The 14,550-nt window shown below is 45.6% G+C and overlaps 1 protein-coding gene across 2 annotated transcripts in view; it reads left to right on the forward strand.

The window, feature by feature from the left end:
* Positions 1–14,550, forward strand: part of svep1 (sushi, von Willebrand factor type A, EGF and pentraxin domain containing 1) — a 128,711-nt gene that overhangs the window by 63,725 nt on the left and 50,436 nt on the right. For both annotated transcript variants that reach the window (XM_079491747.1, XM_079491748.1), the window contains exons 6-10: positions 720–899; positions 5,428–5,622; positions 9,944–10,062; positions 11,656–11,785; positions 12,972–13,079. In XM_079491747.1, coding sequence (XP_079347873.1) covers positions 720–899; positions 5,428–5,622; positions 9,944–10,062; positions 11,656–11,785; positions 12,972–13,079 — 732 coding nt within the window. The remainder of the gene's footprint in view (positions 1–719; positions 900–5,427; positions 5,623–9,943; positions 10,063–11,655; positions 11,786–12,971; positions 13,080–14,550) is intronic.

A 14,550-nucleotide genomic window follows, 5' to 3' on the forward strand; every position in this document is an offset into this window, starting at 1 on the left:
TTTCCTTTTCAAGACTCATCTACCTGGGTTTATGGGGGTTTATGGGGAACTGGGTGGAATGATTATAGCCAAATTTGTTCAAAAGAATTCTCCTAGTAAATGTTTTACTTGAATTGGCCCTAGGGAGCAAATGGGTGGTGGTGAGAAGAACATTGTCAGGTTAGGTTGTTAGCCACAGAGTACACTAAAATTAAAAAAAATGTATGACTTGAATTGCCTAAATTAATTGTTTGTTCTATTTCTTCTCGCACTCATCTGCTTCATTAATCATTAATATTAAAAAAGCGAAAGGGGCTTCTGTTCTTTATTTTCAGTATTGTGTGTGTGCGTGTGTGCGTGTGTGCGTGCGTGCGTGCGTGCGTGCGTGCGTGCGTGCGTGCGTGCGTGCGTGCGTGCGTGCGTGCGTGCGTGCGTGCGTGCGTGCGTGCGTGCGTGCGTGCGTGCGTGCGTGCGTGCGTGTGTTCTCTCTTTTTGCACTGGTGTCAAATGTCTCGCTTATCCTCTCCAAGTATTTATTCCCAAAATGTCAATGAACTCTGTACAGAAGCTCATCTGGAAAACAAAGTTACAAAATCAAACCATCTTTATTACACAGTTGTTTTGTGTGTGTGTGGTTTGTTTTTACACTCAAGAGTATAATTTGGGTGCATTTTTCCACTTCCAGTGTAATTACAAAAATTGCTCCGCACCACTAACTGTTTGTCATTTCTGGCCCCCAGTGCGCTCCTGTCCAGTGCTGTCGCGGCCCCAGCATGGCTTTCTGAGGTGCACCAAGGGAGGCCCAGCTTACAGGACGGAGTGTGAAGCGGGCTGTGAGCGGGGCTACAGGCTGGAGGGGACCCCCAGGCTCACCTGCCAGGCCAACTCCCAGTGGAGTGGACCCCAACCTCGGTGTGTGGGTAAGCCCTAGAATCCTGTCTATAGTTTGCAGCTTCTTTTAGCTCAGCCTTTTGCTCAACAACCTCCATTTCTAATATCTTAAACACAGTACTTAGCCCATGAAGCGCCAATCCTGTAAATGCCATACATCGGCTTTAGTCTGGTCGCCTGGCAATCCCGTAAATCAATTATTTCACGTAAATCGATTATTTCAGGTAAAGTGTGACACTGTTGTCAAGTGTGACACTGGAGCGCGCCATCGTAATGTGTGTGCGCATTCACGTGCATTCTATGTGCTGTTTTCAATGGCTTTTATCTCCAAATCGGCGCCCGGAATGGCGTTTCTGGTCAAAACAAGGTTTATTCCACGGCCGATAGCCGGCGCTGTGATGGTCACGGTCAGGTTTTTTCTGCCATCAGTGAGAGATCATCAACCGGTCAAGACAACACACCATTACGTCATATCGTAGCATCCGGTTATGGGTATTTGACTCTTCAAAATAAGGGTTGAAAGGGGAAAAACCTTGGCAATACGCGTTAAAATAATTAATTAATGCTAGTGGGGATTCGGGAATCTGTTTGTTGACTGTGGTCCCCCAGGGCTCTGTACTTGGTCCACTCCTTTTTCCCCCCCTACACCAGGGGTTTTCAACAGGTGGTCCATGGACCACTGGTGGTTCGTGAAGGAATTGCATGTGGTCCCTGATCATGCATTTAGAAACAGGAAAGTGAAGACTTTCTTTTATTTTTCCTGAGAAACTAAATGACCTGGTGACCTATGATGAGGCCTCAATGTTGTAATTTACTTGGAAGTTGGAGCTGAAATGAAATTCCACATGAAAAGGGAGTTTGAATCTCAAGAAGGGGAAGTGTACTGTACCCAGCCTGGTTCAGTCATCATTATTAGGAAATATATATTGCATGTGTGTGTGCTCGACACTCATACAATCAGTATCGGTTAATATAAAATGAGTTTAATATGGAATGTTGGATATAGTAAGAACAGAATTATGGTAACCGTGAGATAAGAATAGATCAGTGGTTCTCTACCTTTCTGAGCTCTGGACCACTAGCATATTTCAGGTCAATAATGACCGATAAGGGCTTGGTATAATTTGTTGTGCGTACTACCGCGTAGTATCGTGCAACAAATGATTAATTTTCAAGCCTTTCCCCCTACCCCATGCTTTATAATTCAAATATGTTTAGCCCATATCCCCACCGAACACAACAGTGGTCCCCTGGTTGATTCTTAGTCAGGGTGGTCCCTGGTTAAGAATCAGTTGAAAACCCCTGCCCTACACCAAATATAGCCATTGCAGCACATTGTTAGCGTGTAGATCGGCTAATGTCGCCTCTAAAAAGAAAAACCACAGTCTCTTCAGTGCAGGTTGAAATCAAGGGGTTTGTATATGGTCCTCAGTAGTCATTGTTTGGGCTTAGAGAAGGATATAAGATGATTAACAATAGCCTAAATCATCAGTAAATCAGCATATCACCTGGAGCTGGTATTGGGGGGGGGGGGACTACATTTTTCTCGGTTTCACACTATATAGTAAATGCGCTTTCCCTTTGTAGAGCAGAATGGCTGTTTTATATACGCTTGGCCTTAGATGTGTTTTTAATACGTTTTGGCTAAATGACATTGCAGACATCTGTTAGGAAATGTTAGTCCCAATTTGCTGCCTGTATAAATCCCTGTACTGGCATCTTGTGGAATGAACGTATCCCAGTCCCTAGCATCTGTATACTGTACTGTGTGTATAGTGCTGGCTACTCAACAGCAGCCTCATGGTTCTGTCGCCTGCGGATTGAAATTTGATGGATCTATGGTGTCTAGTAATTGTCAATCCCATTTCCATGATACATATCCCAGCTGTGACTCTATACAGTATCTGTGCGTTCTCTAAAACACACCCGAACGCACGCAGCTTGTAGATCAGCTATTTTTCAACAGCTAAAGTTTAAAATAATGGTTAAGGTGGTTAAAAGCTATATTGGCGACACAGAACTTAAGGATTTGGAAGCGTCGCTTCCTGCCGTTGAACTGTGAGTTCACAGTGTCTGCTTCAGTGACTTTTACTGTATCTGTCTGAAGACGCAGACCCTGATGTACGAGAGCTGCTCATGAAAGAGCGCACATTCTGGTTATTTATGTGTGGCAAGATACGCACCCACGCACACGCACACACGCATGCACAAGTACATCCCAACCCCACCCACACACCAGCCTACACATAACACGCATACACTCCCACACAAAACAACCACAAAGATACTAGTCTCTGACACACACACACACACACACACACACACACACACACACACACACACACACACACACACACACACACACACACACACACACACACACACACACACACTGGCACAGTGGTTGAACATATGGTGTGGATTTGCTCTGAGCCACACTACATCACCCCCAGAGAAAGATAGATCAGCTCTCTCATAATAAAGAGTGATGCGCATACGTCTTCTAAAGCTCTCTCTCTCTCTCTGTCTCTCTCTCACTCTCTCTCTCTCACTCACCCACACAGTCACACAGACACGTGCACGCAGTCACATGCACGCAGTCATACGCACGCACGCACGCACGCGTGAAAATAGTTAGGCACACACAGGGCCAGCCACAGGCTGCCAGGGGTCAGGCAGGCACAGCAGCACACAAACTACTCCATTTTAAAAACACCACCGTCGGTCTTCCCCCGAGCTTCTCTCTTGCTGCTGTTTATCAGGGTCTCTGATCGAGTTCAAGTTTGTTTGTCCGTAAACGTCTGGACGTTTACCCACAGACACCCACGACCATTACGTATTAAATCCAGTTTCAAAGAGGGAGAGCCGTATGGCATGGCCTCCGGATTTTCATGCACAGTGGTTTTGCTCTATGTTTGTTTGCTCAAAGAGACGAGAGAGGATGGAGGATATTTTCATCGCATTGAGATGGTCTCGTGTTGATTTTGTCAACGTCCCTATACTGACTCGCTCAGCAGTTTTCTTTTATAACTAACTGACGTCTGAAGCCAGTGGTACAGATGGAGAGAGAGAGATCCATTCATCCATCCAACAGTTGTCAGACCTGGTTCTTAGGTTGTCCACAAGCCCTTGTCTAAAACAGACCTGTGGTCATTCCCTTTCTTAAAATTAATTTCCGATGTCGTTTTTTTGTAGCCAGTTCGGGTTTATAGCCACTGAAAATGGCCTTTATTGTTGACGAGTATAGCAGACCTTTCTCAAAGGCCTCTGAGGTCAAATCGCTTCATGGTAAAATGAACATGTTGATGCTCTTCCAGCAGGCTTCTGCAGCTCCCAACAGCCAAAGCCTTTTCCTTAGTGTAATCTTAAACATTTATATAGTCTCATTATATATTAAACAATAGATACCAGTTCAGCACAATACGGCATTATTCAATTAATTTAAAGCCCTGGTGTCCAGGTGTGCGCCATGGAAAGTGTACACTATGCAATGCAGGGCATTCATGACTTCCCTCCTCTGATGGTCTCAAACCCTGTACACTCAAGACACGCTCCATATATGGCCAGTACAGAATTAATTCTATGTTGATCTGATGCCATGCCAAAGCGCCAGCAGTCTAGTCTGCCGTCACCCAGGCGGATGCGTGCAGGGCGAGGTCGCTTCTCGCCCTCAGGGCGTCTTACTGGTTATATAAGGAGGAATTATTTTCTTCAAAAAAGTGTACAGTATTTGTTAAAATGATGTTTTTATGTGGGCACACCCACCAGTTCATTAAGTATGCCTGGTTTGCCTGGTGGGTGGTGATCCACCTGAACTGGAGCCGCACCCACAGCTGTTGTTGTACAATAAAGGGGGAGGGGTTAGGGGAGGGGATGTCACTATATCTCTGTTTTTTAAGTGGTGCAACCACTTCCTTAAGTGACTATGTGTGTGGGTGGGTGGCTGGGTCTGGGTCTGGGTGGCTGGGTGCGTCTGAGCACGAAAACAGCATGGTTGTTTTTCACCACCTGTGCGCAACCTAACACACACACAAACACACTCACATATTAACTGTATATATGGTGATTTCGGGTGTGCCAATACAGTACAGTACAGTGACAGTACAGTACAGTATAGTACAGTGGCGGGTACAGTAGAGGGACCCCCACACGGTAACTCTGTCATTTCAAAAAACTTTTCGGACACGGGGCGGCTCGTCGGAATCGGGCCGGCACACTGGGTGCGTTCCAGTGGGTCTGGAACTCCCCCCCACACGGAGTTGCACCACTTACTTCACACTGGTGTGATTTTTTTCTCCATTGGCACGTTTGACTGTCAAGGTTTCAGCCTCCAGGAAGAAACCCTAAATACAAAGGGATGACATCATTGCACATAACAAACTAATCTAACATAGCATAGCCTACTGTCATCACCATAAACACATGAAAAAACAAACAAACATGGCACTCCATCTTTAACGACTCATTTCAAACTCAATCTTTCTCTCTCTCTCTCTGTCTCTCTCTCTCTCTCTCTCTCTTTTATTTCATACTCTCTCTCTCTGTTCCCCCCTCCAGAGGTGCGGTGCCCGCCCATGGTGACACTGGAGCACGTCGTGCTGTCGCCCCCTGTCTGTGGGAAGAAGGACGTGTTGCCGGGCGTGGCGTGTCAGCTGTCCTGTCTTGAAGGTTACAGTCTCCAGGGAGACAGGAGGGCGGTGTGTCTGACCTCAGGCTCCTGGAGCACCAGTGCCCATAAAGCCACCTGCAGAGGTACAGTAGGTGTGTGTGTGTGTGTGTGTGTGTGTGTGTGTGTGTGTGTGTGTGTGTGTGTGTGTGTGTGTGTGTGTGTGTGTGTGTGCGTGTGCGTGTGCGTGTGCGCGCATGCGCGCCATGCAGAGAAAGAGTAATCATCCAGATCAAGAGGTTTTGGATTTGGGTCAAGCTTTGTGTGGCTGTGTTCTGCGCTGGTGAGCGCAGGATCCCCAGTTTCAGATGAACTTTGAAGCCCACTCAACCCATAATAAGAGCAACGAATGCGCATTTGTACGCGCACGTGTGTGTGTGTGTCACTGTGTGTGAGCCAGAGAGAGAGCAGACAGACAGAAAAAACAGGTAGAAAAACAAGAGAAACACAGACGGAGAACAGAAAAAGAGGGAAAGGTCGAGATACAGACATAAAGAGAAAAGCGCAGGAAACTTGGACGGGGCAGAAGAACTTTTCCATTCCGTATTCCCCCCTCATCTGAATTCTTTCCTCCTTTGTGAATGGTGGGAATGGGGATCTCGCTCTGTCTCTCTCTCTCTCTCTCTCTCGCTCTCTCTCTGTCGGCGTTAGGTCACTACTGTAACTCAAACCATATCAGGACTCGTCTCGTGTCCGGCGATCTCAGGGGGGAAGCAGTTAGAACCGACCACGTCCAGATGCCTGACAGGTGTACCAGGTGGTGTGGAGCAGCCTTTGATCACAAGTCCATTGAGACATTGAGACAGTTTTCTGAAGAGAAAAAACCTATATATATATTCGAAGATTTGAAAAAATAGCAGATCTACAAGCTTGTAGCGCGGCATCAGTGCCTTGCTAGGAGCTTGTAGATCTGCTATTTTTCAACAGCTAAAGTTTAAAATAAAAGCTGTAATGTGACACAAATGCGTCCTCAGGTCTAAATGGGTTAAGCCCTATACTTAATTGGCAAAAATAGCATATTTTCACCTTCTTAAATGCTTACCTTCTTAACAGTTATCGCGCCATTCGAGTAGATCTACGCCAATTCATAAATAAATAGAATTACTTTGGATTAAACGGCCTGATTTATAGGCCAATATACCTAACTTAGGCAATTGTTTTCTTGGCCTAAGTTACAAAACCATTTTACTCAGGCCAAAATTTTTTCACACTCTAGAGATAGGCCATTTTACTAAAAGGGTGTGATCATCAGCACAAATCATTTTCCTCAAAAAATTACTTGGGCCATTAGTTTAAGAAGGTGACGATGTGTCACAATGCATCACATGAAACGCATTGTGGGCTTGCAGATTTAGCTATTTTGGAAAGTGTAAAATAGAAAACAGAAGTTGTCTGACAATTTGCCCCAAGTAGGAACGCCAGGGCTATTGTGGTTAATGGCCTTGGTAAACACCCCAACCCCTCCATTTCTTCCCAGAGAAAGTACACTATTAAGACAGTGAAGGCAGACAGACTTCACAAGGGTGAAGAGACAGGGCGACACGAGGGAACGAGAAAAGAGAAAGTGAGAAGAATAGAAGGTGTGTTTGCAGGCTCTGTTTATGCTCTCAACCTCTCCGATGGTGATGACACCAACAGTGAAATATTTAACAAGTAATAACGACCGACAGGGCAGATCGTGTGTGTGTGTGTGTGTGTGTGTGTGTGTGTGTGTGTGTGTGTGTGTGTGTGTGTGTGTGTGTGTGTGTGTGTGTGTGTGTGTGTGTGTGTGTGTGTGTGTGTGTGTGTGTGTGTGTGTGTGTGTGTGTGTGTGTGTGTGTGTGTGTGTGCACACGTGTGCGCATGTGTATGTGTGGGCAGGTCATCTGGTCCAGCTGGTAACAGCTATGTTACAACAACAGGCAGACCGACACGCTGTCCATCGACTCTTTTCACACTCTGCGGGCCTGAACTCAACCAAACACTCACACACACAGTGTAACTGTGGGTAATTTATGGTCGCTGATCACCGCACACCACTCTATGGCTACTATCAGCATTCAAGTAAAGCCGATCTAAGCATTAAAGTCATAAATCAAAGGCTGCCACATTACTTTTGACAGCCATAAGACGTATCTCTCTATAGAACCTCTACATCCAGTGACCCGTACGCTCTCCGTCAGCGTGGACAGAGTTTGAGGTAATGGATTGGAGAGAGATAAGAGCGGCATATTAGACCGCACGGTACGGCGACGTCAGTGAGTCAGCCTCGCTGGAACAGTGTTGCCGCTGCTACGCCCTTCCCTTTGATTCAGTATACGGGGGGGGGGGGGGGGGGGGGGGGGGGGGGGGATTGGAAAAGGCAGGCGTGGAAAGTAACTATTTACTTAAGTACTGTACATAAGTACAATTTTGAGGTATTTGTACTTTACTTGAGTGTCAAAGTTTCAGTACTTTTACTTCTACTCCACTGCATTTCAATTTAACTTTTTCTCCACTACAATTATTTAAAAACTTTAGTTACTAAGTTACTTTGTAGATTTAGATTATTAACATACATTTCAGTCCACTTCAGCCCTATATACATTTCTGCCATTTGAAAATACCCGATCTACAAGCTCAAGCTCACAATGCGTCACAGTGCGATGCATTGTGAGCTTGTAGATCTGCTATTTTCAAATGATTTTTATACATTTGCATACTTGAAATGGGACATTCTGCGTAATGAGTACTTTTACTTTTCGTACTTTAAGTACATGTTGATGTCAATACTCTTACTCAAGTACATTTTGAATTCTGGACTTGTAATGGAGTACTTCTATATTGCAGTATTGGTACTTTTTACTTAAGTAAAAAATTTGAGTACTTTTTCCACCACTGGGAAAAGGTCAGGTTCAGATGACATCACAAGGTTTTTCCTGCATGCGTGCTAATGAGCTGCAGGTTTGCGTTGAATGATGTGAATGTGGGGAGCGTGCATGTTGAAGCTCTGTAACACTTTAGTAGTATCATTTATAATTTGACGGATGAAATCATGCTTTTAAGTACCACTTAAGCCCTATATCAGTGGTAACCAACCTTTTCAAGCCCATTGGCCCTTTTTATGCCAATGTGTAAGCCGAGATCTAAGGCCTCACTCAGACCTTTACTGCATTGCTGTATGCTTGTTGTTTCCAATGGAAGTCACATGGTTTGTACTAGTCCACATTTTGGACTACAAGCTGTTGTATGGCTTTCGGCTGTGTTTCGACTGCGCCCCTCCCCCTCATACAACACAAATGTTGTGTCAAACCATGTGACTCCCATTGGAAATGCATTGGGGCGGCCATGACACTACACAACATTCATCCAACAAGCATACAGCAATGCAGTAAAGGTCTGAGTGAGGCCTTAGGCTGAGCTCACACCTTTCATGCAATTCTCTGTGCTCGTTGGGTGTTGTGTCATGGCCGCCCAGCGGCCCAATGCATTTCCAATGGAGGTCACATGGTTTGACCCAACATTGTGTTGTGTGAGGGGGAGGGGCGCAGTCGTCCGCCCCTCCCCCTCACCCAACACAATGTTGGGTCAAACCATGTGACCTCCATTGGCAATACATTGGGCGGCCATGACACTACCCAACGAGCATCCAACGAGCACAAGAATTGCATGAAAGGTGTGAGCTCAGCCTAAGGGTGCACTCACACGGTTCATGCAATTCTCTGTGCTCGTTGGGTGTTGTGTCATGGCCGCCCAGCGGCCCAATGCATTTCCAATGGAGGTCACATGGTTTGACCCAACATTGTGTTGTGTGAGGGGGAGGGGCGGACGACTGCACCCCTCCCCCTCACACAACACAATGTTGGGTCAAACCATGTGACCTCCATTGGAAATGCATTGGGCCGCTGGGCGGCCATGACACAACACCCAACGAGCACAGAGCATTGCATTAACCGTGTGAGTGCACCCTAAGGCCACAATATGATTAAAAAAACACGAATGAGATAATTATTATATTTACTTTTGCTATTTTGTCCAGGCTTACTGTATGTGCATGCGCTATCACTATTCATCCTACAATGACGTACTTCGCAAACGTAGCCAAAATGCCAATGCTGTGTGCTATTTTTGCATTGTTTTTTTAAAGATATTGAAAATATTTTAGAAAGTTTGGGGCATGCGTGTTTGTGTGTGAATGATTACGTACATACGTGCTCTCTCTGTGTGTGTGTGTTGTGTGTGTGTGTGTGTGTGTGTGTGTGTGTGTGTGTGTGTGTGTGTGTGTGTGTGTGTGTGTGTGTGTGTGTGTGTGTGTGTGTGTGTGTGTGTGTGTGTGTGTGTGTGTGTGACTTCTGGGTTGGCTCACATTCACCCCTTGCTTTCTCTCCATTCCTAATATTCCATTTCAACAAACAAACGACGTGGTTTATTTTGTGTGACCTGCTCCAGACTCAGAGTCCCCGTGGATCCAGTGCCCGCAGGATGTGGTAGCGGGGACAGACGAGCGGCGCGGCACCGCCAACATCAGCTGGGACGTCCCCACTGCGTCAGACAACTCTGGAGAGGAGGTACGTGGGCCCAGCACCGTATAGATGAGAAAGTTATGACAACTCCGTTCACTTCAGGAGGCCAGTCCAATGGCGGCTCTTCTACATAGACTTCTATTGGCGAAGTGCTAGGCGAAGTGTGACGCACCTGGACCATAAGTTGGCAGAATGCACTGGACTCAGGCAACATGCAGCCCAGCTTTAATGATCTTAAATCCCTTTATTTTAGATCGTTTTTTAGTAATAGTACAACATAAACATTACAGAGACTTTAGTTGTCACTGTGCAATACTTTAAAACAGTTGTCATGTTGCACACCTGCCTAAAATGGCTGCGCCCTTGTTGAAAACAATGTATTTCAAACTCCAGCTTGTCACACTCCAGGCTGCATGAACAGCGCTCGAGTGCTCAGTTTTCGGAACCTCAATGGCGCAACTCTCCTGTGTGGGCCGCGCCAGGAGGACAGACTTTGTCATCTGGTTGAGAAAAAGATCACCCTGATGAGCTTGTATGTTTGCTGTTTTTGAATAGCCGGCATGAAATAATTGTTAATGTGGTTAAAAGATCTAAAATGACACGGATGCTTTCCCAGTGTGAATGGGTTAAGAGAACAAAATGGATCTACTATATTTCCATTCATCCAGCTTTTCCATGTGTTCAAACATTTCACCATCCATCCATCCTTTGAGTTCAGTTGAAGAACAGTACATAAAAAATCTGTAGGCTACTACAGTACATGTAGCACAATTAGCAACCAAATACAGTTTTAATTACATCAATCTTCATAAAATCCAAACGAAGGTTACATTACAGTGTGCTGCTGAACCAGTGTTGATTTTGACAGCACATTTTTTAGTTTTAGTCATAGTCTCTTGAATAGTTTTCATTTAGTTTTAGGCAGTTTTAGTCACCTGGAATGTTGTAGTGTTAGTTTTAGTCGACAAAAATATAATACGTTTTTTTTAGTCGACTAGTTGATTTAGTCGCCAAATGTATTTTGGCGATCACGTTTCTTTTGCTCTTGATCCGATTCCGATCATTTGGTTTTGAGTATCTGTCGATACCGATATATCCCGAGCCGATATTTATATTTTTATACTAATGCTAATAAATAATTAATTATACAATAAATAATTTTACACTAATGCCATATGACAATAGTACAATATTCCAAATCACAGACAATATCCGGTCTAATATCATGATATGGATACAATATTGATATAGGGATGTCCCGATCATGTTTTATTGCCCCCAATCCAATTCCGATCATTTGAAAAAGACGTGATCGGCTCCGATTTTTGATCACGTGATCGGATCTGGACAACCCTAGTCGTAATGGCTGATTTGACACTTGCTGAATATTGCCGATCTACAAGCTCACACAAGGTTGTGATGCAACCAAGTGTAAAATGACTTGTGTACTTATACTGGATCTCTTGTCCACCAGTCCCTTCATAACATTCTAGTTTTTATTTGTTGACGAAATTGTCACTATATTTAGTCATCATAGCTTAGTTTTCATTTAGTTTCCATTTAGTTTAGTCAGTGAATAAAGGTAGTCGCTGAACATTTTTCATCATAGTATTAGTCCTCTGTATTTCCCTCTGCTAGGTGTCAGTTCAGGTGAAACCAGTCTACAGTCCACCCCAGCTGCTCCCCATCGGAAAGGAAACCATCACCTATATAGCAACGGACCGGAGCGGGAACCAGGCCAACTGCTCCTTCACTGTTAATGTCATAGGTGAGCTCATTGCCAATGAGGCCAAATGGATGTTACATGATGTGCTTTCTCCCAGCGGGTTGGAATTTGTTGGAATGGTGTGTGTGTCAAAATAAGTTTGAGAAGATAGTTATTTCATCAACCTGCCTGTTGTTTTCTACAGAATCACTCACTGCATGCATGGTGAACTTGTATCATAACCTTACTCATTTTACAAGAAAAACAAACAAACATTTGTTTCACGGAAATAACCCATTGATATCCCGATTGACTGTAACATAAATGGTGAGTGAGACACACAGTGGTCAATGGGAAGAGTGTCTACCTCAGAGCATACTTATTTACACGCACCTCGACTGTGGGTGCAGGGACAATGAAGCAATCATGGAAGGAGGTAAAGGATTACTTTATTGAAATTACTTTATTGAAAAAAACGACAACGTTTCGATCCATTAGGATCTACTGACCTGACGAAGATCCATTAGGATCGAAAAAAAAGAATGGTGTGCGGGCCCTACCTCCTTCCAAGAGTGTCTACCTGTCACTGTGTATGTGCGTGTGTTTATGCGTGCGTGCGTGCGTGCGTGCTTGCGTGCGTGCGTGCGTGCATGTATGAGTGGGTCACGGTGAGGCACGCGCATTAACGGGCCTCATACAAGCTGTGCGTCAGCCTATTGGTCCTGGCAGGTGGCAGTCGGACACGGTCGCTCGGTAGCAGCATGTTAAAAACAACGGTGTCCTGTGTCAACCGCCGCAGTAATGCCAACAGACAGAAAGGGGGGGGGGGGGGGGGGGGGGGGGTGCTAAACTGTGGTGTAGCCATCGTGAGCATAGTTCCATATGTTATTATGAACGTGGAATGTTGTGTGGGCGGGGGGTTTATTTGAGACATGTGTTTCACACGGTGCCCTCTGACACTCTGCCACTCCGACATCATCATGTGTGAGGAGTGGGAACACGGCGTACCCTCGCCGCGTTACTCTAGACCCTGTTTATACAGTATTGTTACAGTCTACTGCAGCTCTCTCAAGCAGATGTGTGCCGTAAAATATTTGTGACTTTGAGACTTGACAATTTGTCAACTCCCACCATAGCTGCCTATATGATACTCAAAGAAGCTTTTTTTCCTGTATTTGTAGGTGTAAAATGCTATGTATAGTGCCGTACCTAACGATGAAACGCTGACAACCATGTCCTCCTTTCTAAGATACGGAGTCCCCGGTGATTGACAGGTGCCGGTCCCCGCCTACTTTCCAGGCCACAGGCATGGAGACAGCGGTCGTCTGGGATGTGCCGCAGTTTTCCGACAACTCAGGTATGTGTCTGCTCCCTGGCTCCTCTCCTCTCCTCTCCTCTCCTCTCCTCTCCTCTCCTCTCCTCTCCTCTCCTCTCCTCTCCTCTCCTCTCCTCTCCTCTCCTCTCCTCTCCTCTCCCTGGTTCCTCTCCTCCTCTCCTCTCCTCTGTAGGTGATGATGGTCATGCGGCCTGGAAAATAGCGATCAGGAGGAGATCGTGTGTGTGTGTGTGTGTGTGTGTGCATGTGTGTGTGCGTGTGTGCGCGCGTGTGTGCGTGCATGCGTGCAGAAACGTTAGAAAACCTCTGAAATAGCAGATGAATTCAGTGTCTGAGAGTTGGCATGACATTGTACACTTTCCAATATGCGTGCGTGCGTGCGTGCGTGCGTGCGTGCGTGTGTGCGTGCGTGCGTGCGTGCGTGCGTGCGTGAATGTGACAGCAGAAGGGTGTGGAACACTATAGGTAGGATGGAGTGTGAATGGTATTATCATCATCACCGCTCAGACCCAGACTGTCCACCTCTCTCTCTCTCTCTCTCTCTCTGACAGCTCAGAGTCGCAGGTGTTTTCCTTACAAAACGCAGCATACAATTGTGGCCTTTAGCATTCGTGCAGGCCATTTATCATGCTGTCACTTTTCTTTAATTGCCTGGAGCCTCGCTGGGTACATAATACCGCAGTGGACAATGCATTTGAATTGCATATCAAATCTCCTAATAGCAGCAATTGGATTCGCAGCCCGAGGACATCTGTCAGCGTCATAGTGAAGGCTGACACTACGGGAGCTACACCCAGTCGTTGTTCATTGTGTTTCCTGAGTTGAAATTATGTTAAATGCACCACAGGCTGTAAAAAATAAAATAAAAAAAAGATTTAACACAATCCATGCCAACTTCAAGATATCTCGAAAAAGCTATTATTACCATCTTGGCCATTCACGAGATCACAAGATTTGATTAAAGAGCATCAATCCAGCTTTTTATTTTATTTTGGCTTCCGTCGCTAACCTCCATAGGCCTCCCATGCAGGTGGAAACAGCCTACATACCAATCCTCGGTTCGTGCATGCGGCCATTAGTGTTTTTAGTGCTCAGAATGGGATAAAGTAGGATGTTGGGAGCTTAATAAGACAATAATTCGAGGTCACGCTAAGAATAATGATAGTCTGATCGGCGCTACACAGCCGCGAGCGAGACTGGCGTGACAATGGCGGACAATCACTTCTGGGTCGGCCGGATGAGGCCTCTTCTTCTCTCTTTATGTCGCGCATTTCACTGACACTGGCCTCACGTTACCGCCTATGGTATCGGGAGGGAATGTGTTAGGTTGTTTCAAGTACCCGTCTTTAATTGAATCACTGCGTAACATCATCTGTAGGACCCCAGGACTACAGGTATACCGTTACCTTTTTGATACCATGTTTGGATTTGGAAGTAACCATTTCCCCGCATTTGCCCCCCTCATTATTGTGACCCAGTCCCAGAGCTACAG

This window comes from Electrona antarctica (assembly GCF_951216825.1).
Source record: "Electrona antarctica genome assembly, chromosome: 21".
In the NCBI taxonomy this organism is placed as follows: domain Eukaryota; kingdom Metazoa; phylum Chordata; class Actinopteri; order Myctophiformes; family Myctophidae; genus Electrona; species Electrona antarctica.